Source organism: Stomoxys calcitrans, chromosome 4, assembly GCF_963082655.1.
Source record: "Stomoxys calcitrans chromosome 4, idStoCalc2.1, whole genome shotgun sequence".
In the NCBI taxonomy this organism is placed as follows: Eukaryota; Metazoa; Arthropoda; class Insecta; order Diptera; family Muscidae; genus Stomoxys; species Stomoxys calcitrans.
The window spans coordinates 33,832,456-33,859,110 of NC_081555.1; the positions used below are offsets into that span (position 1 = coordinate 33,832,456).

Below are 26,655 nucleotides of genomic sequence, written 5' to 3' on the forward strand. Positions count from 1 at the left end.
TTGTGTGCAAGTTTCATCATAATCGGGTCAGATTTATATACAGCTCCCATATATATCTTTCATCCGATATGGTCTTTTAAGGCTGTACCAGGCACAATTTTGGTCCGGTCTTTACAAAATTTGGCATGGAGCTTTTTATTTAATGTCCTCATATGTGTGCAAAGTTTCATAAAAATCAGTCCAGATTTAGATATAGCTCCCATATATATTTTTCATCCGATATGGCCTTTGAAGGCTGTAGAAGCCACAATTTTGGTGCGATCTCTACAAAATTTTTCATAAGATGGTTTAATTGACATCCCAATACGTGTGCAAAATTTAATCAAAATCGATTTAGATAAAACTCCCATGTATACCTTTTATGCGTTTCGACTTTTAAGGCAGAAAGAAAATCGTACAAGGTTCTATGCGATATTTCAATAGGTATGCAAAATTTAAGTCTGACTAAATTTGGATATAAGCGCTATCTATTAAAAGTATTACGTATACTCGGTGGTGTAGGGTATTATATAGCCGGCTCTGCCCGACTTTTCCTTACTGGTTTCGTCATGGGAGAGGCACATCCCGGAGTGCCTTCTCCTCACGCTTCTGGTCCGTGCCGGGATTGAAAAGAACCCCGGACCCTGGTTCTGTTCGGTTTGCCAGAACCGCCTCCATCATCGGTCGGTGTCGTTGAGGTGTAACCAGTGCATGGACTGGGTACATTTCCGATCTTGCTCTGGCCTCATCTAACTACGAGAATATAGTCAAACTGAATATGTAGCAAGGTGCTGTGCGAACATGGCCAGCAGTGGATCACAAGCGTCGTCGTCTTCGTCTTCTGCGTCCTCGTTGTCGGACTGTGTGACCAGAAGGGAGATCGGTCTGTACGACTCCTCCAAGCTTGGGTTTTTCCAGGCTTCAGTTGCAGGATCACTCTGCCCATTTTCCAGACATCGGGAACTATAAGAGTGTTCAAAGACAGGTTGAGGACAATAGTAAGGTACTCCACTCCAGATAAATCCAGATTCTTCAACATCAATGTAGAGATTCCGTCGGGGCCCAACGCCTTGGATGATTTGGCGCCACGGATGACATTCGTAACTTTGCCCAGGTAAATTGTGATGGCTGTCCATCGGCTCGAGACCATGGATACGGTGAATGGCTCTTCTCCTTGCCTTGTCACTCTAAATTGGCCGTTGAACAACCTGGCGCATCTCTTCGGGACAGTCACGGTTATGTTGCCAAAAGTGGCTGAGGTCCTGTTGTCCCGTCTACCGGGGTTCGAGATTGACTTAACGATAGACCACAGCTTACCTAAATCGGTGCCTAAGTTATATTGCTCCAAGTGTTCCAGCCACAAATTTCGCCTATGTTCGTTGACTACCCTGTTTATTGTCAGATTCAGCTCGCTGATTCTGGGGTTAGCGGGGTCCGTACAACGAACCCCATCACCCCAGTCTCGAGTATCACTAGCTGCTCCGGATGTACGGCCATACTTTGGGTATTCGACCGGCCGGTATAAAGTGAGCGGCTGCTGCGTTAATAATGTCTCGGAATTTCCTCTCGACAACTAGCACAAACATCCGAACCCATGGTAATGGGGATCCAAGATTCGTCCCGGCCGTTTATTTGTAATTTTTCGTGAGCTAGACACGATCACCTTGCGTAGCTAGACTTTATTTCTTAACTTCTACTTTAAAACTTTTTTTTAATGAATAAAACTCTTAATAATTTGTATTTGGTTAAAACTTCACTCAATAAAAAAGCTCATGAATTACAACAATTTTGAATAGAGTAATAATTGGCTTTTGTAGTTGGCTTATATTAAAGTTGTTTAAAATCTGTATTCGTAATTATGTATGTAACAATCTTTAAAGCTTATAAATATTTTGCATAACAATTGGTGATTATCATTAAACTTAGCCTATAAAAAATTACAAAAAAAGAAAAACATAAAATAATTGAAAAAAAAACTAAAAATTACATATTCTAGATACTAGAACTAAATCATGCATAAATATACAAGACATAAAATAAAAACTAAATATGTTTATATAAAATATTGCACAAATCAGAAACTACTTCTGAAATTTAAACGGATTTTATCAAACGATCTTGGTGTTCAAATATCTGTGCTTTACTCGCCATACTTTCCGTTGTAGTTGTGGCAGAGCTCGAATCTGCTGCATTGTAAGCTGGCAATTGATCACCGTTGCGTTGTTTCTCCAAGAACGAAATGCATTCACGGAATGCCAAAAGGAATTCATCTGCGTTCTTCTGGCTGAAGACCATGGGGGGCTTTAGTTTGATGACATTGCCATTGGGCCCATCGGAGGAGACCAGAATCTTATGAATCTGCTTCATGCGATTTACCACCCAATGGGCAGCATTGGTGTCAGGTTCGCGAGTTTCACGATTTTTAACCAATTCCAAGCCCACAAACAAGCCCAAACCGCGTACATCGCCTATAATATCGAATTCATATTTCAATTCGCGGCATTGTTGCAGCAAATATTCGCCCACAGAACGAGCATTTTCTTGAAGACCCTCCTCTTCGATTACCCGCATTACAGCATTAGCGATGGCACATGACACCGGATTTCCACCATAGGTATTGAAATAGGCCACACCGGTATTGTAAAAGGCCTCAGCTATCTCTGGTGTGGTAATAACAGCACCCACTGGATGGCCATTGCCCATGGGTTTAGCCACACTCACAATATCCGGAACCACATCCTGAGTTTCAAAAGCCCAATAATGTGTGCCCACACGTCCAAATCCCACTTGAACCTCATCGGCTATGCAAACACCACCGGCAGCACGTACGGTCTCAAAAGCAGCTTTCAAATATCCTTCGGGAGGAATAACTTGACCGCCACAACTAAGTAGAGATTCTGCAATAAAGGCGGCCAATCCCTTTCCCTGGGCTTTTACTTGTTCACAAATTTCCCTTATGGGCTGGGTATAGATCTCCGCCATATCCTCATTGGGATAATCACGATCCTTAAATTTGCCACCATATATGTCGGGACAAGGGGCAACATGAACATAATCAGGCTTGGGATCACCGCCAGGTTGATTAAACTTATAAGGGGAGATTTCCATGACCGAAGTTAAATGGCCGTGATAGCCGCTGAAGTAAAGGAGAGAAAAAGAAAAACAAAATAATTAGATTTGAATGATAAATAAAAAACAAAAGAAATTTTTTTCTTAACAAATTTTTTATAAATTTCTTCCTTCGTTTATAAAAAAAAATATAAAAATTTTTTCTCAAAGAAATTTTGCCTTAAAAGAAAAAATTCATAGAAAATTTGAGTTTGCTCGGAGGGCTGTTTGGTCCACTATGATACCCTAGCATGAAAAAAAAGATGTCCAGATGAAAGTTATAGAAAAAGTTTTGAGTCCCCATATCAGACCTAGAGACAAGATAAGAAGACGAAGCAATATAAGTAGAAAGTAGCGACCAAGGTTATTTTTTCTTTGTGACACTTTCAGTTTTTTATCCATTATTACCCCTAAGATTTGTTAGAAATCGTTCCGTTGAGGAGCAGTTTATTCTCAAATTGTCTTCCTCGTAAACTAGCAGATTTAAGTCTTCTCTGGATTAAGGTTCAAATCCCTGGCTGTGAACCAGTCGCATGCCATCTCCAAGACTCTTTCGGCCTTTTTGCATACCTGATACGTATTACGACCCTTAGAAGCGTTATAATTTTGTCTGCTTAGAGTACGGGGGAATACAAGATTCCCTAAGAAGGTAAGCGCATCAATCCACTTTCTCGAAGGTAAGCCCGCTCCCCATACAACTCAGAGATTGGTTGGAGATTGGTAGTTCCGGCCAGTCTTCCTTGAGTGAGTCATCAACCGACCGTGTCCTCAGTGCCCTTTCCAATATCTAGCTGACCGTCGACAGAAATTTAGATCGGATATCTCCCGAATATACGGTTAATTCGTGTCCAATCCCTTCAGGCGTTCTCTGTTTCCGCCTTACGACCACACTATCTACCAAGCCTGATTTGGTAACCCTGTCAGAAGATTTTCGGATCTCACGGCACACGATGACAATGAGCACTACACGGGTTGAAAGTTTGAGCTCCGATTTGTGTGGTGTTCATCGTCATCACGAGAAGCTCAGCTGAGAGCAGTCACGAACAATTAGCAATCTTGACTTCTTGAGCCACTACAGGGCGCAATTTTTATTCTTATAATTTTCAACAACTGTGCTAAGTATTGTTGAAATCGGTCCATAACCTGTTATAGCTGTCATATAAACCGATCTGGGGTCTTGACTTCTTGAGCCTCTAGAGGGCGCAATTCCTATCCGATTTGGCTGAAAGTTTTCACGACGTGTTTCGTCAAGACTTCCAACAACTGTGCCAAGTATGGGTCAAATCGGTCAATAACCTGATATAGCTGCCATATGAAACGATCTGGGATCTTGACTTCTTGAGCCTATGTAGGGCGGAATTATTATCCGATTTGGCTGAAACTTTTCACGACGTGTTTCGTCATGACTCCCAACAACTGTGCCAAGCATGGGTCAAATCGGCCAATAACCTAATATAGCTGCCATATAAACCGATCTGGGATCTTGACTTCTTGAGCCTCTATAGGACGCAATTGTTATCTGATTTGGGTGAAATTTTGTACAATAGCTTTTCCCATGACCTTGAACATGCGTGTCAAATCTGGTCTGAATCGGTCTATATCTTGAGCCCCTAAAGGGCGAAATCCTTACTCAATTTGGCTGAATTTTACACAATGACTTCTACTGTGGTATCCAACATTCATTCCATTATGGTCCGAATCGGACCATAACTTGATATAGCCCCAGTAGAATAGTAATTCTTTTTTTTATCCTTTCCTTTGTTTGGCTAAACAGAGACACCGGGAAAAGAACTCAGCAAATGCGATCCATGGTGGAGGGTATATAAGATTCGGCCCGGCCGAACTTAGCACGCTTTTACTTGTTTTAGTATTTAGAGCGCACAACATGTGGCATGGGGCGAATTAACATCCGCATCCTCTTTTCAACCAAACCTAACCTAACCTTGTCTTTAGAGAAAATTCCCTTAAACACCTACATTTAATCTTTGTCGGTTATGTACACTTTTTTTCATACTTACTGATCAAGCGTAATGATATCCTGACGTTTGGTGTAGTTACGTGCCAATCGTAAAGCCAAATCATTCGCCTCCGAACCGGAGTTGACGAAAAAGCACACCGACAACGGTGCAGGCATTTTGCTGGTCAATGTCTTGGCACACTGTACCAATTCATCATGCAAAAAGCGGTTATTTGTTGAAATGGTAGCCATTTGCAGACAGCCAGCTCGTACCACTTTGGGATGGCAATGACCCACTGTAAAGAAACAAAAGAAGATTTTGTGGTTATCAAAATAATCAGTTTCTACTAAAATAAATATAAAATTCTAATGAAATCAAGATATAAATATTCGAAATACCGTGAATATCATTCAAAGCAATTAACCTCAAAGCTAGTATTAAGGCATACCCTTGATACTAGTGAGTATTCTTCCTTTAACGCTAATCTTACCCCACAAGCTAATATTTTGGCAGACATACAGCCTACATCCCTAATTAGCTCATAATTTTGAAGTAATATAACAATTTTCATCTGGAAAACTACCAGACCATGATAAAATTTTCCGAAAAGACGTTTTTTTTATACCCTCCACCATAAGATGGGGGGTATACTAATTTCGTCATTCTGTTTGTAACTACTCGAAATATTCGTCTGAGACCCCATAAAATATATATATTCTTGATCGTCGTGACATTTTATGTCGATCTAGCCATGTCCGTCCGTCTGTCCGTCCGTCCGTCCATCCGTCTGTCTGTCGAAAGCACGCTAACTTCCGAAGGAGTAAAGCTAGCCGCTTGAAATTTTGCACAAATACTTCTTATTAGTGTAGGTCGGTTGGTATTGTAAATGGGCCATATCGGTCCATGTTTTGATATAGCTGCCATATAAACCGATCTTGGGTCTTGACTTCTTGAGCCTCTAGAGTGCGCAATTCTTATCCGATTCGAATGAAATTTTGTACGGCGTGTTTTTTTATGATATCCAACAGCTGTGCCAAGTATGGTTCAAATCGGTTCGTAACCTGATATAGCTGCCATATAAACCGATCTTGAGTCTTGACTTCTTGAGCCTCTAGAGGGCGCAATTCTTATCCGATTGAAATAGAATTTCGCACGACGTGTTTTGTTATGATATCCAACAACTGTGCCAAGTATGGTTCAAATCGGTCTATAACCTGATATAGCTGCCATATAAACCGATCTTGGGTCTTGATTCTTGAGCCTCTAGAGCGCGCAATTCTTATCCGATTGGAATGAAATTTTGCACGACGTGTTTTTTTATTATATCCAACAACTGTGCCAAGTATGGTTCAAATCGGTCCATAACCTGATATAGCTGCCATATAAACCGATCTTGGGTCTTGACTTCTTGAGCCTCTAGAGGGCGCAATTCTTATCCGATTGAAATGGAATTTCGCACGACGTGTTTTGTTATGATACCCAACAACTGTGCCAAGTATGGTTTAAATCGGTCCATAACCTGATATAGCTGCCATATAAACCGATCTTGGGTCTTGAGTTCTTGAGCCTCTAGAGTGCGCAATTCTTATCCGATTGGAATGAATTTTTGGCACCAAGTATTTCGTTATGATATCCAACAACTGTGCCAAGTATGGTTGAAATCGGTCCATAACCTGATATAGCTGTCATATAAACAGATCTCGGGATTTGACTTCTTGAGCTTCTAGAGGGCGCAATTCCTATCCGATTTGGCTGAAATTTTGCATGACGTATTTTATTTTTACTTTCAACAACTGGGTCAAATAAGGTTCAAATCGGTTCATAACCTGATAAAGCTGCCATATAAACCGATCTGGGATCTTGAATTCTTGACCCCTAGAAGTCGCAATTATTATCAGATATGCCTGAAATTTTGTACGACGGATCCTCTCATGACCATCAACGAACGTGTTTATTATGGTCTGAATCGGTCTATAGCCCGATACAGATCCCATATAAATCGTTCTCTCTATTTTACTTCGTGAGCCCCAATGGGCGCAATTCTTATACAAATTGGCTGAAATTTTACACAGGTCTCCAACATATAATTTAATTGTGGTCCGAACCGGACCATATCTTGATATCGTTTTAATAGCAGAGCAACTCTTTTCTTATATCCTTTTTTGCCTAAGAAGAGATGCCGGGAAAAGAACTCGACAAATGCGATCCATGGTGGAGGGTATATAAGATTCGGCCCGGCCGAACTTAGCACGCTTTTACTTGTTTTTAAATAAAATCGCTTTTATAATCTCTAAATTCATCTCTCATGGGCCATTGAGCAACCTACTAATTCAAGTTATCAACCAAACAGCTGTGCTTATTGGCCCACATATCTGAACAACAACAATAGCAGCAACAATACACCCCATACAATGTTGATCGCGTGCTGTGTGTGCACTCTCAATCATTGCAGTGACCGACCGTTTCAATGCAATATGCGTGTGAGTGCGTTAGTTTCTTATCATGTGTTTGTAGTAGAACTCTCATGTGAAAAATGAGAACACGTGAACGTCTCATGTCTCGTGTGGAAATGTACGCGTGATAAGAGAGACAGACAGACACATTTACTACAAATGCATGCATGCTAGCATTTACTATGAAGCACACACACACTTTGTAAGAGGATTAGGTGAGAATCTACAAGAGGTCTTTTTCTATGATTTGCTTTACAATAATAATAGCCCAGTTTTTGCATTAACATTGGTAATTTTCCGTTTGTGGCTATTCAAACACAAAAAGAAAATTAGATTTCAATTTGAAGATAAACAAACCATTAAGGTATTGAACTATTTATTGAGTTCAAAATACATCATTTATGGTTTTTAAATTCTAGGAAACACATATAATCGCATAAAAAGGTCAAAACAAACAACAAACAATTCCAGGAAAATTTAAAGAACACTTGACTTGATACCATATAGAAAAAAAATATAGAAAAAATTAGAAAAATGCATATAGGCAAGGTAATGCAAATTTACCTATGAACATTCCATTAAGGAACAGGGGCAAACTTCTCACATATCAGTGAGTGCCGCCCGACTCAAGTTTAAGCTACAACAACAACTGTGCCGAATACAGTTTAAATCGGTCTATAACCTGATATAGCTCCCATATAATGCGATCTCTCGATTTGACTTCTTGAGCCCTTACCAGCCGCAATTTTTTCAGATTTGGCTGAAATTTTGCATGTGGTTTTCTGTTATGACTTCCAACAACTGTGCCAAGTACGGTCCAACAACTGTGCCAAATACGGTTCAAATCCGTCTATAACCTGATATAGCTCCCATATAAACCAGTCTCTGAATTATCCTTATTCGGTTCCCAGATTTTTGCTGGTTTGACAGAGTTTGATATGTAGAATAAAATTATACCCTTGAAGGGCATAATCCATGGTGGTGGGTTCCAAAGATTCGACCCGGCCTAACTTAGCACGCTTTTACTTGTTTCTGATGTTCCCGCCATCATGTATGGATAAATGCCCAGTTGCCCTAGTTGTCTATAAGCTTCAAGTGTGAAATTTCATTCAGTACCCCAAATGGGATCACCCTCTGTGGGCTGAATAGATTAACGAGTCTTTGCCTTCTACTGAATATTGTGATGCAGGTGAATTTTTTAAGTGCCATCCATAAAATAACAATACCATATAAAGTATTTTTCACAGTATTCCCCAGAGCTGTTTGGCCCCTTTGGTTTCATTCAAAACAGTTATCAATATGACCACAATTCTTACTCGCATCTTGGGGCCATAGGCAGTGCTTATTAAGCACCCCATTGACACAAATGATAATAGTTTCCTATTTTCATTGTTGTTGTTGCGCTGTTAGTAACACAAATTTGCAAATGTCAAATAGGCTTCTTTTATAATTTTCAATAAAATTTTATAAAAATAGAGCTGATAAGCTTACAATATAATGCTAAGTCATGAATGTTATGGCCTAGTGTGACACATTTTGATAAGACGACGTGCCGTTTACTTGAAATTGTAAATTTCTTTTCAACAAACATCGCCCCTTGAACATCACTTGTGCAAGGAATCACGTGTACTTGTTGACTGACAGAAGAGCGGTGCTCAGTAGCCAGTCAAATACTATTGAGATTTAATGATATTACAAACAAGACATACAAATTTGTATGTAATAAGTTTATTTGCTAAAAGAACTATACTTTGTAAACAATTTTCAAAGTTTTATTAAGAGATTAGAAATGAAACAAGGTAAATGTTTACAAGATATGGCATTCAATTTCGTTTCACATTTCCTGAAGGCAATATCATCTACGTGTTTACGAATAAACGTGAAACAGCAAAAAATATTAAAGGTTAATAGAGACTTGTTATCAGGCTAAAGGCCAATTCGAACCAATCTTAATAGATATTTGAAAAAAAAAAAGTTTAAGACTTTTTTTTGAAAGAAAAACTCAAAATTTTCAAAGAACAAAATTGCTTGAACTCTAATAATACGCCAAAATTAAAATTTTATACACAAATTTGGAATGGGTGCCTTGGGGGCTCACACCACCCTAAAGCCCGCCAAATGGTTATATACATAGAAATGGTTATAAACACGGGTTTCATAAGCTTTTGTTCATAAATATTATGAAAAGTTATATAATAAAACTTTTCATCATTTCAATGAAAAATTTCATAAATATTATGAAAATTCTTAATGAAACCCTCCCCCTTATCCTAATTCTCAGAAACGCCAGATCTCGGAGATGGGTGGTGCGATTTAAGCCAAATTTTGTGTGCTCTCTTTTAGTAACCCAAAACCCCCCCCCCCCCCAAAAAAAACACCCCTAAATCTTACTTTACTTTAATTGACTATGACAGAATGTTTGTTCCACTAGCCAAACGTAGAATAGCGTTCCAAGCGCCTCGATCTTCTGCGCTCATTCTAAAATCTCTGACACCAAGTTTCAAAGTGTCTCCCACCACTTGATCTTTCCATCGGGCTTTTGGTCTTCCTGGTTTGCGTGTACCACCGTATGGCAACTATATCTAAATCTGTGCCGATCTGTGCCCTATTGCAGAAGAATGTCGAGGGGCTTAACACAACTCACTGTCCCAAATTTTGGCGACATCGGATACTAAATGCGCCTTTCAAGGCCCAAAACCTTAAATCGAGAGATCGGTCTATATGGCAGCTACATCCAAATCTGGACCGATCTGAGCTAAATTGAAAAAGGATGTCGAAAGGCCTAACACAACTCATGGTCCAAAATTTAAGCAAAATCGGGTAATAAATGTGGCTTTTATGGGCCTAAACCCTAAATCGGCGGATCGGTCTACATGGGGGCTATATCTAGGTATAGTCCGATATAGCTCATCTTCGGACTTAACCTGCTTTTGGACAAAAAAAAGAATCTGTGCAAAGTTTCAGCTCAATATCTCTATTTTTGGACTGGACCCTCACTTGATATAACCCATCCCCTAATTTGAAAAAGTTATTCAAACTCCCTGTTAAGTGATATCCATGGTGGAGGTTATATATGATCTGGTTTTAAATTAAACAATATTTATCCTTGGTTTTAGAAAATATATATTTCAAACAAGTACATAAAGATATATTGTTAAAGTAAGTGCGATTTCCTTGAACTCACTCAACCCAAACACAAAGTTCCCACCTGAGCCATATCCAAAGCCTCCTTAAGTAAACGCCCAAAATCAACATGGATCATGGTAAAATTTCTTACTGCGCGCTCTTGTATAAACGAGCTGGCCCCACTCAAATGGGCTGCTATATTATAGACTAAACGTTTGCGTGCACACTCATCCAAGACACAAACCCAAAAATCAGTGGCTTGACCGTAATTATTCTCAGAATCAACGCTATCATAGCGATAAACATCTCCAACCACTGAAGAACAAGTCTGCAAAGCTTTAGCATGTTCACATGTTTTAGGGCCACCAAACGAATTGGGATAATAGTTGGGAGCTTCACCCATATTATTGTTAACTGTCATGGGTCCATCACGTTCATAGTGTTGAACACTAATGCGATAAGGACAATTTATCGGAATTTGATTGTAATTTGCTCCCAAACGATGCCTTTGAGCATCAGCATAGGCAAAAAGCCGACCTTGCAGTATCTTGTCAGGTGAAGGTTCTATGCCAGGAATCATATTTGCCGGACTAAAAGCCAACTGCTCAATTTCGGCGAAATAATTTGTGGCATTACGATCCAGCACTAGTTTACCCACTTGCATTAAGGGAAAGTCGGTGAGACACCAAATTTTTGTAGCATCAAAAGGATTGTATTTGAACTTTTTGGCCTGATCAAAAGTCATCAGCTGTAGAAACATTGTCCAACTGGGATAATTGGCATTCTTAATGGAATTGTAAAGATCCCTGGCAGCATAGTCGAGATCATTGGCCAGCAACTCGGTCATTTGCGCGCCTTCGATATTCTGTATACCTTGATCGGTGCGAAAGTGAAATTTGCAAAATATTGGCTCCCCTTGGGCATTGATCATTTTATAGGCATGAACACCATAACCATGCATACGGCGATAGCCATCTGGACAACCTCTATCTCCAAACATTAAACAAAGCGCATGCAAGGTCTCCTGGCGTAAAGTGGCAAAATCCCAAAACATATCAACATCTCTTAGATGAGTTTGAGGGTTACGTTTTTGCGAATGTACAAAACTGGGAAAACTCATGGGATCCCTTATAAAGAATACAGGCAAATTTTGGCCCACCACATCCCAGATACCCTGCTCGGTGTAGAATTTCACAGCAAAGCCTCGAAGATCACGCACTGTATCGGCAGAACCTTTTTCACTCATAAAGGTGGAAAAACGGCAACATATGGGAGTGCGTTTCTTGACTTTTGCAAATATCGAGGCTGCACAATATTTACTAATATCATGGGTCAGCTCAAAGTAGCCAAAAGCCCCAGCGCCCTTGGCACTTACCACACGTTCAGGTATGCGTTCTCTGTTGAAATGTTGAATAGCAGTGGTATATTGAAAGTCCTGCAAAAGCAGGGGACCCCTTGGACCCACAGATAAGGTAGCATCTGCAACAGCCACGGGTGTACCAGAGGCGGTGGTAATAACTCCCGGAGGAGTTTTCGAATCGGTTTTGTAATCAGTCAGTTGATTTGCTGCTCTATCGCGAGACATTTTTTGATATTTAAAGTTTTGAAGAAACTATAAAATATCGTTTCTCTGATAATTTCTATTTTTCTGAATAGAAAATTATTTGAATGTTGTTGTTCAATTTTAATGATTGTCATAGCCATGGGTGTGTTTTTGAGTTAACTTTTTTTCTTTTCAGTCAAAGTTCCAAAAATATATATTTTTTCTATATTACTAGCTGGCCCGGTGTGCTTCGCTACACCCATAAATGTTAGAAGCCCCCGTTTTGACATTTGAAAATTGTTTCCATTCGTATATTTCTCTCAAATAAATGTCATTAGAATCGCATATTGCCCCGTTTGGTATACAAGTCCATTTGGTATTCTACTCTCAAATACCTTTCGTTTGAGTCCCATGTTGTCCCGTTCGGTGTACATGTCCATTTGAAGCATAGTTTTGGGGTGGGCCGACCTACCTGGGAATGAATCCCAAATTTTTATATAAGTTTCGTATTCTACTTTCAATTACCTTTCACTTGATATCCACTTCGTACCAATCAGTAAACATGTCTTTTTTGGGGGGTGAGGCGGTCTGACTAGTGAGGTCAGGTCAAATTGTTACATCAAGTTCGTACTCTACTCTTAAATACCTACCCTTTTGAGGTAGGGCGTCCCTCACGGTTATTTGACCCTAAAGTTTTATACAAATTTTGTGTTTTTGTGGCAAACACAAATTTCATTTAAACCGATGCACCCATCTCCAAGATCTGGCGTTAGAAAATTGTGGTTCTTGGGAGGGTCCGCACCCCTCGCGGATATCACAAAATGAGGTACCTTTTTTTCACCGGGGGGGCTAAACTCTATCATCTGTGTAAATTTCATAAAGCTGGAGGTTTTTTTTAACAAGGGGAGAACACGAGAGAGGTCTGTGATGAATATCGTGAAACCTTTCGAAGAGGACTACCTGGGCGAAATTCTGCCAAGAATTCGAAGCCAATGGCGAAGCATCTAGGTTGCGCACTGTGCTCTCTAAATATCCCAACACGACAAACTCTCTGAGAAGAGGGGACGAAACTTACACCGAGAGTAACTAAAACACGGTGGCACTACTGATGGAGACGCATTTCCCAGGAGTCCAGGAAGAGATCGGTTACCAAGATATTGCATACCCGCAGGATCTGCATGTACAGAAGACCCAATCTGAGACAATGCCGACAAGGAGATTTGTACTTTCCAGCCTTTTATATAAATAGTGCCGAATGGATGGAATTAGCACGGTGCTGCTGCAGTAGTTCCTTGAAGTTTGTGTATATGAGAGGGTGCGTATTATAAGTCGACTTGTTGTGCGCTCTATTCATCTCTTGTTCCTTGAACTTTCGCTGGCATGACTGGAAAGTATTTGATGTATTGTATTGAGGACATTGAGAGAATTCAGGGCTGTTTTATCCCCAAGGCGGACGAACAAACCACAGCATAGGTTAGAATTATAGGCCCATCACAATATGCACATCATAAGGGCTGGTCGGAGGCGCTCTATTCATCTCTTGTTCCTTGAACTTTCGCTGCCATGACTGGAAAGTATTTGATGTATTGTATTGAGGACATTGAGAGAATTCAGGGCTGTTTTATCCCCAAGGCGGATGAACAAACCACAGCATAGGTTAGAATTATAGGCCCATCACAATATGCACATCATAAGGGCTGGTCGGAGGATACAGTCCTCCACGAAGTGGTACGAGAGGTCGAGATTTTCAACTGAAGGAGTACGCCATATAGGCCCTTCTGGATTTGGAGGTGCTATTCAACAACAAAAAGATATGGTCAATAGTAGCCTTCCTGGAACAGCCGAATATCTCCCAATGAATGCATAATATATTAAGCGGCAGGATTATCAACGATGACTTGAGAGAATGTGTGGTACGAAAGGCGGTTAACAAGGAGAACGCCTCAAAGAGGGTTGTTTTCTGGTTGATTCTTTGGAACCTGGTTATAAACGAAGTGCTATTTGATATCAAGGGAGGTGGCACGAAACTAATAGCATATGCAGATGATTTCGAGCTACTCTACTGTTCTGAGGCGACTTTCTACACCTGCAGGAGTGGGGAGTCAATCCAAAGATGAGTTACTTAATGTATCTATATAGCCATTGTGAGACAGACCAGTACTGACATATCAAGACTGGTATGGTCTTGATATGTCTGGGAAGGCTGTAGGCAGTTGAACTCATACCAGCGTGGCAAGGCTGGCTTGCGTTGGAATTACGGGAGCATTTCACGGTCAATACCGCAGGCTAATTTGTAAGCGATAATGAATATGCAATCTGTTAAGGTCTGTATAAGGAACTGGACCCAAAGTTTGAGCTTGGGTTGAGGATACTCGGCAAGCTCAAGCAGACACTGCACGGCCACAGCTCCATTATGGATACTATATATGCACCGGATAGACCGAAGAGTGCTCAGACTATCTAATACCGAGACCGATTCGGGATCGGATCTTAAGGATTCATTTCCTCGGAAGGGAAGATGTGTAGACGTATACTAGTTGCGAGGAGGATGGAGTCATTGATGAGCTTGAGGGCTCTTCCGCGAAACTCGGCATCGGAATGTCAGCGAAACTGTCGGACGAGTGAAGGTCTGTGCCATTCCAATGACCGCAAATGAAATCTTCAGAAGTGATTTACCGCCCCCAACACTGAGGGTTCACGTGGACAGTGTAGCGGCACTCAAAGCCTTGGATAAGAGGACAGGGAGGTGAAAACGCGAGGCATACTATTTTGAAAGCCTGAATACACTAGGCCTTATGGCATAGTACTACTTTGGGATCGCGGACACGATGGTATACCAGGACATGAGAAGGTAAACGAATATGCAAATATGGGCTCCACCACGCTGAACATGGCAAAGGGACGGCCAGTGCGGAAGCGGTGACAAGATGGGAATAATACATGGCTGCCAAACTGAAAGAATATTCCAGTCTACCTTTAACATAAAGAGGAAGAATGAAGTGCCTTTGATAATAGGTCACCGATGAGCTGTCACGGGAGTTGTAACCGGGCAATTTTCTATGGTCCAGAGATTGTGTACATGGGAATACAGCATAATTATTACAGTGGAAGCTGTCTTGATGAGGATAAGTATCCGGCAGGTTGCATAAAGAGGAAGTAGTTGCAATTGCAGTTGGTGACAATCATCGATATCAAATGGAGAGTCTCAGTGAGAGGCCGGGCAGCACCGGTGGCAAGATGGGAATCATGGATGCCAAACTGATGAGATGGGTTCCTCCACTGCTAGCAAACCGCTGAACATGGTAAAGGGGGTGGCCAGTTCGGAAGCGCTAACAAGATGGGAATCATACATGGATGCCAAACTGCCAGAATACTCCGGTCAACCTTTGACCTTAGGAGTATGAAGGAAGTGCCTTTGATAACAGATCACCGAGTACTATTAAGAGAGTTATAACCGGGAACTTTGTTAAAGGCCAGAGGTTGCGTAAATGGTAATAGGCTTAATTTTCTCCTAACTGGACGATTTTGCAGAAGTGTCTCTGGGATGTCTCTTAAGACATGTGGATAAGAGGGTATGGTTTTGACGGAGGACGCGAGGGGATCCTATATCCGCGGTCATGTGCACACAGACTCCAAAACCGGCAATGCAGAATTGCCGGTTTTGGAGTTAACATCAGCCAGAAGCATTGCAAGAATTACCAAAGCATCTAGAAAAAGTCACAATTTGGTGCGGTTTATGGGCTGGTGGCATCATTGGATCGTACTTCTTCGATGTAACTGTGAATGGTGAGCGCTACCGTGAGATGATATCAAACTTTTTTTTGCCAACAATGCAAGAGCTGGACTTTCATTACATGTTGGCCAACAGTTACGGTTTTTATGAATAGCCTACTATAGCCAGGAATCCAGGTGCCTATCTTTGCATATTCTTCCTACAGTGCACATCGAATCTTTTGGAACTAGGGGAGTTATTTTGTGTATTCAAAGCGTTTTCCTTGCCACCAACCTCTCAAATTACATGAAACTCCACTATATACTCGCCACAATGGTCAGCTTAACTTTTTCCTTCGTTTAGTTTAAGTTGTAACCCAACACCCCAAAAACTTTCATGGTCAACTTGTTGGTAACCATTCCTATAGAGGTCTATGAACTTAGCTTAAAGTTGGCCTTTTGAATGCCTAATTGCACAAAACGTGAAACTTTGTACACATACATACCATGTAACATATTCAAATGTCGACAACAAAATTAAATATGTAATAAAAGCTATACAAATAATCGAACAAAGCAAAACAACTGATTAATACAAAAATAGAAAAATAGAATTTTCAAACAAAGTTGTTGTTGTTTGAAAATGAAATAATGTTCACGTGAACACTAAAGACCGATCGACGTCCAAATATATAGAAAACAACTTGTTTTGGTGGCCATATTGATAATGGGCAAGCAAGCTCAAAAACCATATGTCTTGCTGGCTGTTTATTTTTGTGCCATTATAATATTACAAGTGTTTTGGAAGTGGGAAAACTAGTTCAGTAGATTAAAAATACCCAACAGTCTATACGAACTAGGCTGTTGATAAACGGAATCACGTGTAGTACACGCGATCGCTTTTGATTCATTTGAATGGACATTTAGATAGACACACAAAAGAATTGTAAAATTTTATTCAAGATAAGGGTGATAAGCACAGCAAATAGACCGACTTATTGTGTTTGATATAGTAAAATGGTTTTTGTAATGGCAGGGGGTGATTTTTGGAGTGATAGAAATTCAAAAGTGAAAAAAGAAGAAGAGAGAAATGTTATAATAATAAACAAGTAAAAGGGTGCAAAGTTCGGCCAAGGCGAATCTTATATACCCTCCACCATGGACCGCATCTGTCGAGTTCTTTGCGCAATATCTCTTTTTAGGCAAACAAAGAATAATGAATAAGGGCGGAGGAGGAAGAGCTATATCAAGTTAAAGTCCGATTCGGCGCTCAAAAAGCAAAATCGGGAGATCGGATTATATGGGAGCTGTATCAAGCTATAAATCGATTCAGACCATATTGCACACGTATGTTGAAGGCCTTGGGAGAAGCCGTTGAAATTTTGTAATTTGTGCCAAAACGGATAATATTGGGTTGCCCAAAAAGTAATTGCGGATTTTTTAAAAGAAAGTAAATGCATTTTTAATAAAACTTAGTATGAACTTTAATCAAATATACTTCTTTTACACTTTTTTTCTAAAGTAAGCTAAAAGTAAGAGCTGATAACTGACAGAAGAAAGAATGCAATTACAGAGTCACAAGCTGTGAAAAAATTTGTCAACGCCGACTATATAAAAAATCCGCAATTACTTTTTGAGCAACCCAATAATTGCGCTCTGTAGTGGCTTAAGAAGTCAAGATTCAAGATCGGTTTATATGGCAGCTATTTCAGGTTATGGACCGATTTGAAGCATACTTAGTTGTTGGAAATCATAGCAAAACACTTCATGCAAAATTTGAGCCAAATCGGATAATAATTGCGCTCTGTAGTGGCTCAATAAGTCAAGATTCAAGATCGGTTTATATGGCAGCTATTTCAGGTTATGGACCGATTTGAACCATACTGAGCATAGTTGTTGAGCCCAATCGGATAAAAATTGCGCCCTCTAGTGACTCAAGAAGTCAAGATCCAAGATCGGTGTATATGGCAGCTATATCAAAATATCGACCGATATGGCCCATTTACAATCCCAACGGATCTACACTAATAAGAAAATTATTTGTGCAAAATGTCAAGCGGCTAGCTTCACTCTTTCGAAAGTTAGCGTGCTTTCGACAGACAGACGGACGGACGGACATGGCTAGATCGACTTAAAATGACATGGGGCCTCAGAGGAATATTTTGAGGAGTTACAAACAGAATGACGAAATTAGTATACCCCCATCCTATGTTGGAGGGTATAACAAGTAAAAGCGTGCGAAGTTCGGCTGGGCCGAATCTTGGGAACCCACCACCATGGCTTCCGCTTAAAATGTACCGTTATTAACGAAGTTTGTATTTGAATTATTATGGTCTCAAGAATCGGGTTATCGGTACTTAGAGGGGCCTATATCACCATATTGACCGATTCGGATAAAACTAGGCGCTGATGTTGCAAGTCATAAGATAGGGGTTTGGGCCAAATTTCAGCTAAATCAGGCGAACATTTTGGCTCTATGCCTCAAATCTCAGTCAGATCGGATGAAAATTAAGGCTTCTAAGGGCTCGAGACGTGAAATCCGGGGATCGGATTACATGGGGGCTACATCTATTTATAGACCGATTCTGATCATACTAGGCATGGTTGTTGGAAGTCATAATTTAAGTCAATGTTCCGAATTTCAGCCAAATCGCAAGAAAATAGAGGCTTCTAAGGCCTCAAGAAGCCAAATCCGCGGATCGGTTTATATGGGGGCTATATATGTTTACAGACCGATTCGGATTATACTTGACATGGATATTAAAAGGCATAACCCAAGTCGTTGTTCTAAATTTCAGCGTAACCGGATAAAAATTAAGGCTTCTAAGGGCTCAATAAGTCAAATCCGGGGATCAATTTATATGGAGGCTATATCTGTTTATAGACCGATTCGGATCATACTTGGCATGGTTGTTGGAAGTCATTACTCAAGTCCAAATAATCCAAATTTTAGCCAAATCGGATGTAAATTGAGGCTTCTAGAAGTCAAATCGGGGTATCGGTTTATATGGGAGCTATATCTAAAGTCGAACCGATATAGCCCAACTGCAATCCTCAACGACCTACTTTAATAGGAAGTATATGTGCAAAATTTCAGGCGGCTAGCCTTACGCATTCGACCGCTATCATCATTGCGACGGACGGACATGGCTAGTTAGACTCAGAATGTCGAGACGATCCAGCATATGTACTCTATGGGGTCGCAGATCAATATTTCAAAGAGTTATAAATGGAATGACTAGATTAGTGTACCCTCATCCTATGGTGGTGGGTATAAAAAGATTTAGGCTATAGAACAAATTAAAAAAACTTTAAAATAAATGTGAAAGTTTGAATACCAGATTTCGGCTGCCTTGATGACCCTTTGGCCCTAATACATGTTTGCATATTTTTAATATTGGAGATCACCGTAGCGCAGAGGTTAGCATATCCGCCTATGACGCTGAACGACGCCTGGGTTCGAAACCTGGTGAGACCATCAGAAAAAATTTCCAGCGATGGTTTTCCCCTCCTAATGCTGTGAGGTACTATGCCATGTGAAACTTCTCTCCAAAGATGTGTCGCATTGCGGCACGCCGTTCGGACTCGGCTAATAAAAAGGAGGCCCCTTATCATTGAGCTTTAACTTGAATCTGATAGCACTCATCGATATGTGAGAAGTTTGCCCCTGTTCTCTAGTGGAATGTTCATGGACAAATTTTTGCAAATTTGCCTATTTTTATATTAATGTTTCTTTTTTTGTTCATGCTACCAGTGATTCACTTGATTCCACAGTTTTTGTTATTTTATTTCCTTTATTATAGTTCTCTCACTCTAAAAACTCACACCCCTTTACTTAAGTGCTCTCATTCTTAGCCTTAATTTGACTCGCCTAATGTTGAATAATATTTTTATGTGGATTATTTGCCAACGTAATCATTGACTAATGTTGAGAAGCTGTTGAAAAGGTCAAAACAATTTAATTAAAATAAATTCTCATAACTAAAACGCAAAAGAGACTAAGTGGAACTTGCGTAGTTTATTAATAAAAACACACAAGTATAGCGTACTGTTATTGTTTACTTGGTTTCATTAGTCCCAAATGTCTATGACGTATGGCTTTGCTATGTAAACTAATCAAGAAGAAAGTCATGTTGTGTTACTTCCTGAGAGCAAGTGAATAAAATTAAGTACAATAATTTCATTTAAGTTCATTTATACACTCGAAAAAAATTTCAGAAATTACACTCAGTCATTAGATTCTGTGTAACGACGCAAAACTTATGGGTTATGACCCGTTCTTGTGGCAAACGAGTCGTTTTGCCCTTATAAATTGTAAAGAAAAAACGAGTCGTTTGTTCAAAACAGCTTTGTCTAAACATAGGGTGGTTATTGCGGAATTCCGACTCAGTTCAGCAATATTTGCCCATTGTTAAACCACAAAGCGTTGGACTAAAGCCTTTGATGTGATTCGAAGATAAGACCCACTCACTGACATTCCAAGCTCACCACCAATTCAGCTACCGGGTCTTTTATAATCCCCTTAAGTATATACAGTAAGGGTGGTCAATTTGTGTGGACCTAAAAAAATCCACCTAGCGGTTATCAAAATCGGAATCTATGACGAATTCTTAGAAAATTTGTTCAAGAAACCATGGGTCTAAAATCAAAATGGAGCTTCCGGGTTTTAACGACAGAATCTGTAAACAACAAATATATCTGCAACACCCAGACGAAACGGCCGAAGGATTCATGGCTTTGTCCGTCTAACCGTGTTTTCTTTCCGTACCGTTTGTCCGTCTGTCTGTTTTTGTAATCAAAGTGGAGCCTGCATTAGATATCCAATCATTACAAAATTTTCCACATATCACTTTTTATACCCTCCACCATAGGATGGGGGGTATACTAATTTCGTCATTCCGTTTGTAACACCTTGTCATGACACTCTAAGTCGATCTAGCTATGTCCGTCCGTCTGTCCGTCGCCCGTCTGTCTGTCGAAAGGGCGCTATCTTTCGAAGGAGTAAAGATAGCCGATTGAAATTTTGCACAAATATATCTTATTAATGTAAGTCGGTTGGGATTGTGAATGTTTTGATATAGCTGCCATATAAACCGATCTGGGGTCTTGAATTCTTGAGCAATTCCTATCCGATTTAGCTAAAAATCTGCTCGTTGTGTTTTGTTATGATTTTTAACTACTGTGCTAAGTGTAATTTAAATCAGTCCATAACCTGATTTAGCTGCCATATATACCGATCTGGGATATTGACTTCTTTAGCCACTAGAGGGCGCAATTCTCATCCGATTTGGCTGAAATTTAGCATGAAGTGTTTTGCTATGATTTCTAGCAAGTAAGCTGAGTATAATATAAATCGGTCGATAACCTGATATAGCAACCATATAAGCTGATCTTAGATCATGACTTCTTGAGCCAATAGAGGGCGCAATTTTCATCCGATTTGGCTGAAATTTTGCATAAAGTTGTTTGCTATGATATCCATTAACAATAAGTATAATTCATATCGACCTGTAACCTGATATAGCTGTCATATAAACCGATCTGGGATCTTGAATTCTTGAGCCAACAGAGAGCGAAATTCTCATCCAATTTGGCTAAAATTTTACATGCACTTGTTTGTTGTTAATTTCAACAACTGTGCCAAGTATGGTCCAAATCGGTCCATAGCCTGATATAGCTGCCATATAAACCGATCTGGGATCTGGACTTCTTAAGCCTATAGAGGCCGCAATTCTTATCCGAGTTTACTGAAATTTTGTACAACGGCTTTCACCATGACCTTCAACATTCATGTCCAATATGGTCTTATCAATCTATAGCCTGATACAGCTCCCATATGAACCGATCTTCCGACTATGCTTCTTGAGCCCCTACAAGGCGCAATTCTTATCCGAATAGACTGAAATATTACCCAATCACTACTATTATGTTCTTCAACATTCAATTCACTTATGGTCCGAATCGAACTATTACTTGATAATTCTCCAATAGCATAAGAATTCTTATCTTAAAAAGAGATACCGCGTAAAGAACTTCACAAATGGTGGAGGGTATATAAGATTCGGCCCGGCCGAACTTGGCAAGCTCTTACTTGTTTAGACTAAAGGAGAACCATATGAATTTTTGTAAAAATCGGTTCAGATTAAGATATAGCTCCCATATCTACATATCGTCCTATTTACACACATAAATATGTAGTGACCACAATTTTCAATAGATTTGCACGAAATTTGTTATGGAATTTGCTATCATCCGTCTGATAGCCTCTGTCCACCCGAAGGACAAACTTTGTCGTTATAAACCGGAAGCTCTATTTTGATTTTAGGTCCATGGTTTCTTGGGAAAATTTTCTTAGAATTCGTCGGACAATCCATATCCGATAGCCGCTTTGTCGATTAAAAAAATTCACCCACCTTAAGATACAGGTATAGTTAGTCTGAGATGTCCATCCGTCCGTCTGTTGACACCACATTATCTTCGCAAACACTTCTCATATTTCCCAATATTACTCCATGGTGGCCTGGCGTCTACTTCTTTCTCTCGTATAGTGTTTTTCATCTCCTTGCATTCCATTATGGTTTGCCATTATATTACCCAACACTCATAACTTCAATACCACACTTTTTTTCTTCGCTGTATGCAGAAAACAATTTTGACGTCTTACAGTTTTTAAAGACGACACACACTAAGTTCGTATGAACTTTGCCAATGAGATAGATATCAGCTAAATACAATTCAATTTAAATCTCATTAAAATCATAATTAAACAATTAAAATTAATCTAAGACATGGGCAGACAATTCTATTAATCTCCGACACAGCTATGCTGTGTCATACACTGTACAGGATGTTGAAATCGCCACAAAGTCGCAAAATCTAAAATTTTGGCGACAATTTGTGCTTATCACCACAATTATTAAATTACGAGTATTTAGAAAGGGCAACTGTTGGCCGTTGACCGCCATAAATGTGATGTTTCCAACGCCACAAGTCAAGTCGACAAGTCGACACTGAACGTCTGGGATTGAATCCTGGCAAAAATATTAGCAAAAAAATGTTATGGCTGTTTGTCGTATTAACAATAATAGCGACATTTGTAATAACTTGAAAAATCAAAGGTGTTTAAGGCTCCATCCCCCAGTGAACAGTTTAACAGTTTACCGATTTGACTCATTGTGCCCCTACAAGGCGTAAATTAACTGAAATTTTACCCAATGACTAGAGATTGGCGATGGGTAAATACCCAAAAGGTATTTATCCTGTAAATTGGGTAAATACCCAAAAGGTATTTATCCTGTAAATTGGGTAAATACCCAAAAGGTATTTATCCTGTAAATTGGGTAAATACCCGGGTGTTCACCCATTTATACCAAAAGTTGGGTATTTATATTTTTATACCCACCACCGAAGGATGGGAGTATATTCATTTTGTCATTCCGTTTACAACACATCGAAATATCCATTTCCGACCTTATAAAGTATATATATTCTTGATCAGCGTAAATATCTAAGACGATCTAGCCATGTCCGTCCGTCTGTCCGCCTGTCTGATGAAATCACACTACAGTCTTTAAAAATAGAGATATTGAGCTGAAACTTTGCACAGATTCTTTTTTTTGTCCATAAGTAGATTAAATTTGAAGATGGCCTATATCGGACTATATCTTGGTATAGCCCCCATATAGACCGATCCGCCGATTTAGGGTCTTAGGCCCATAAAGGCCACATTTATTTTCCAATTTTGCTGAAATTTGGGACAGTGAGTTATGTTAGACCCTTCGACATCCTCTTTCTTTAATTTGGCTCAGATCGGTCCAGATTTGGATTTAGCTGCCATATAGACCGATCCGCCGATTTAGGGTCTTAGGCCCATAAAAGCCACAATTAATTATCCGATTTTGCTGAAATTTGGTACAGTGGGTTGTGTTAGGCCCTTCGACATCTTTCTGCAATTTAATTCAGATCGGTTCAGATTTGGATATAGCTGCCATATAGACCGATCTCTCGATTTAAGGTCTTGCGCCCTTAAAAGGCGTATTTATAATCTGATTGCACTGAAATTTGACACAGTGACTTATGTTAGGCTTCTCGACATTCGTGCCGTTTATGGTTTAGATCGGTTTATTTTTAGACTTAAAGTCTTGAGGCAATAAATTAGTCAGCTGACATCAATATTTTATATCGGGAGATTGTTCTATATGACAGTAATATTCAATTATGGTCCGATCTGAACCAGATTCAACAAAAAGGATAAGAGATCTAATAAAAGTCACTACCAAATTGCATCAAAATCATGTAACAAATTCTTCGTTTATGGGCTCAACACTCTATATCGGGAGATCGGTCTATATGGCAGCTATATCCAAATATGCTCCGATCTGAAAAAATTCAAGAAAATGGTGAAGGGGTTTACACAGGACTCACAACCGCCAAATTTCATCGAAATCGGATGAAAAATTACCAATTTATTGCCTCAAGACTTTAAGTCTGAAGATCGATCTATATAGCGTCTATATATAACCAAATACCGATTTTATGAGATCAGAAGATCTGTTCTATATATACAAAGAATAAGAAATTATAAAAAAGTGGTACAAAATGTTTTCAGCTACCATACTATATGTAATTATGTAAATACCCGATTAAATACCCTACAAGTCAAAAGACGTTTAGTTCGGTCGGGCCGAACTTTGGATACCCACCGCCTCGGGTATATGTGAAAACCACCTCTCATCATAATCCAGTGAAAAAGCATAATGTATGCCCCCATAGCAGCTATATCAAAATATGGTTGGATTTAAACCAAATTCGGCACGGACATTGAGTGGTCTAATAAGTACAAGTCATTGTACAATTTTATATAACAAAATATTGGTCTATTTGGTAGCTATATCCAAATAAAGACCGATTTGAACCATATACGACACGGATGTCGAAAAGCCTAACATAAGTCGCTGAGTCAAATTACAGCAAAATTGGACTATAAATGTGCCTTTTATGGGGCCAAGACTTTAATTCGAGCGATCGGTTTATAATGAGGCCACCGTAGCGCAGAGGTTAGCATGTCCGACTATGACGCTGAACGCCTGGGTTCGAAACCTGGCGAGACCATCAGAAACAAATTGTCAGCGATGGTTTTCCCCTGATAATGCTGGCATCATTTGTGAGGTACTATGCTATGTAAAACTTCCCTCGGTGCGACATCTCTGAAGAGGCACGTCGTTCAGACTCGGCTATAAAAAGTAAGGCCCCTTATCATTGAGCTTAAACATGAATCGGACTGCACTCATTGATATGTGAGAAGTTTGCCTCTGTTCCTTAGTGGAATGTTCATGGGCAAAATTTGCAAATTTGCATTTGATCGGTTTATATGTCAGCTATATCTAAATCTGAACCGATCTGAGCCAAATTGTAGAGGGATTTCGAAGAGCCTAACACAACGCACTCTCCCAATTTTTGGCGAAAACAGACACTAAATGCGGGTTTTATGGGCCCAAAACCTTAAATCGAGGGATCGGTCTATATGGCAGCTATATTCAAATCTGGACCGATCTGAGCCAAATTGAAGAAGGATGTCGAAGATCCTAACACAGCTCACTGTCCCATATTTTGACGACATCGAACAATAAATGCGCATTTTATGGGCTCAAAACCTTAAACCGAGAGATCGGTGTATATGTGAGCGATATTGAAATCTGAACCGATCTGGGCCAAATTGAAGAAGGATACGAAGGACCTAATACAACTCACCGGGTCGCCCTAGCAGCTGTGTAACGCAGCCATTCTATCGAACACAACTTGTAGTTCGGCCGGTGATATATTATCAGTTCCTAGTTCTACGGTTTCCTTATAGGAGCTAAATATCATCTTCTGACTGAATGTAATGATATTAACCTTCAACCAAAGGCAACTATCAACACAACATGTAATTACAAATAAACTTTCTCACTTTCTACTCACACGCAAAGTGTTTGTTCAAACATGTGCCTTATATTAATTACATTCATAATTAGAACTATCGCATGCAAGTCTGATTCACCTCCAAAGCAATCAATTGACCATAAGCCAACAATTGACTACACGTTTCCAATGGATTTCCCTCTTCAAAGGTTTAATCAAAGAATTATTAATGCCCTTTGAAATTGTGCAACAGCGGATATGGGTGCTGCATTAGGTATTTTTTGTATTATCGAGTCTCAGTTTCTAAAATCAATTCCTAGCTATTTAAATGTGTAATAGATGTTCCAACAAACAATAATTAAATATGAGAAACCTCCCTTTATTCGCCTACTAATTCTTTGCTCGACATGTAAATCGCGTGCTGTTGTGAAGTGTAAACAAGTGATTAAAATTCAATACTGAGTAATCTCAAATAACCGATAATGAATTCAAAAGCGTGTAAATATCAACATATGAAATAAGGCAAAGCATGTAAGCAAAAGGGTAATACGCTGTAACCGTTAGTTTAGTTTAAATTTATAAAAAAAATTGTTTTGAATGTAAATTGAAGATAATGTGTTAATTAAGACCATATGATTATAAAAGTAAAACGAAATTTTTAATTATAAATTTTAAGTCAATGAATTTATAAACAACTATGACATATGAACTATTTTCTGACATTACGCCTATTAATTGTGAGCATATGATGATTAAGGTAATACAAAAGGAAGTATATCTTCATATGAATCCAAAAGTCGAACAACTTCTGCGAAATCACTTAGATTAGGTTGAAAAGAGAATGAGGATATTAATCGGCCCTATGCTACTATGGACA

At 39.5% G+C, this 26,655-nt stretch overlaps 2 protein-coding genes across 2 annotated transcripts in view; both read right to left on the reverse strand.

Annotated features, from left to right (window-relative positions):
• Nucleotides 1–1,713: 1,713 nt before the first annotated feature.
• The window catches only part of LOC106092798 (alanine--glyoxylate aminotransferase 2-like), a 41,278-nt gene continuing 16,336 nt past the window's right edge, over nt 1,714–26,655 (reverse strand). Inside the window, exons 3-4 of the mRNA XM_013259724.2 lie at nt 5,106–5,340; nt 1,714–3,115 (exon numbers count right to left, since the gene is read on the reverse strand). Coding sequence (XP_013115178.1) covers nt 2,074–3,115; nt 5,106–5,340 — 1,277 coding nt within the window. The 3' untranslated portion in view covers nt 1,714–2,073. The remainder of the gene's footprint in view (nt 3,116–5,105; nt 5,341–26,655) is intronic.
• On the reverse strand, nt 10,605–12,301 carry LOC106092797 (catalase-like). Its single transcript, XM_013259723.2, has one exon. The coding sequence runs from the start codon at nt 12,207–12,209 to the stop codon at nt 10,683–10,685; it is 1,527 nt and encodes a 508-aa protein (XP_013115177.2). The 5' UTR covers nt 12,210–12,301; the 3' UTR covers nt 10,605–10,682.

Coding starts and splice junctions, on each gene's coding strand:
- LOC106092797 (XM_013259723.2), bottom strand. CDS start 12,209: ATGTCTCGCGATAGAGCAGCAAATCAACTGACTGATTACAAAACCGAT.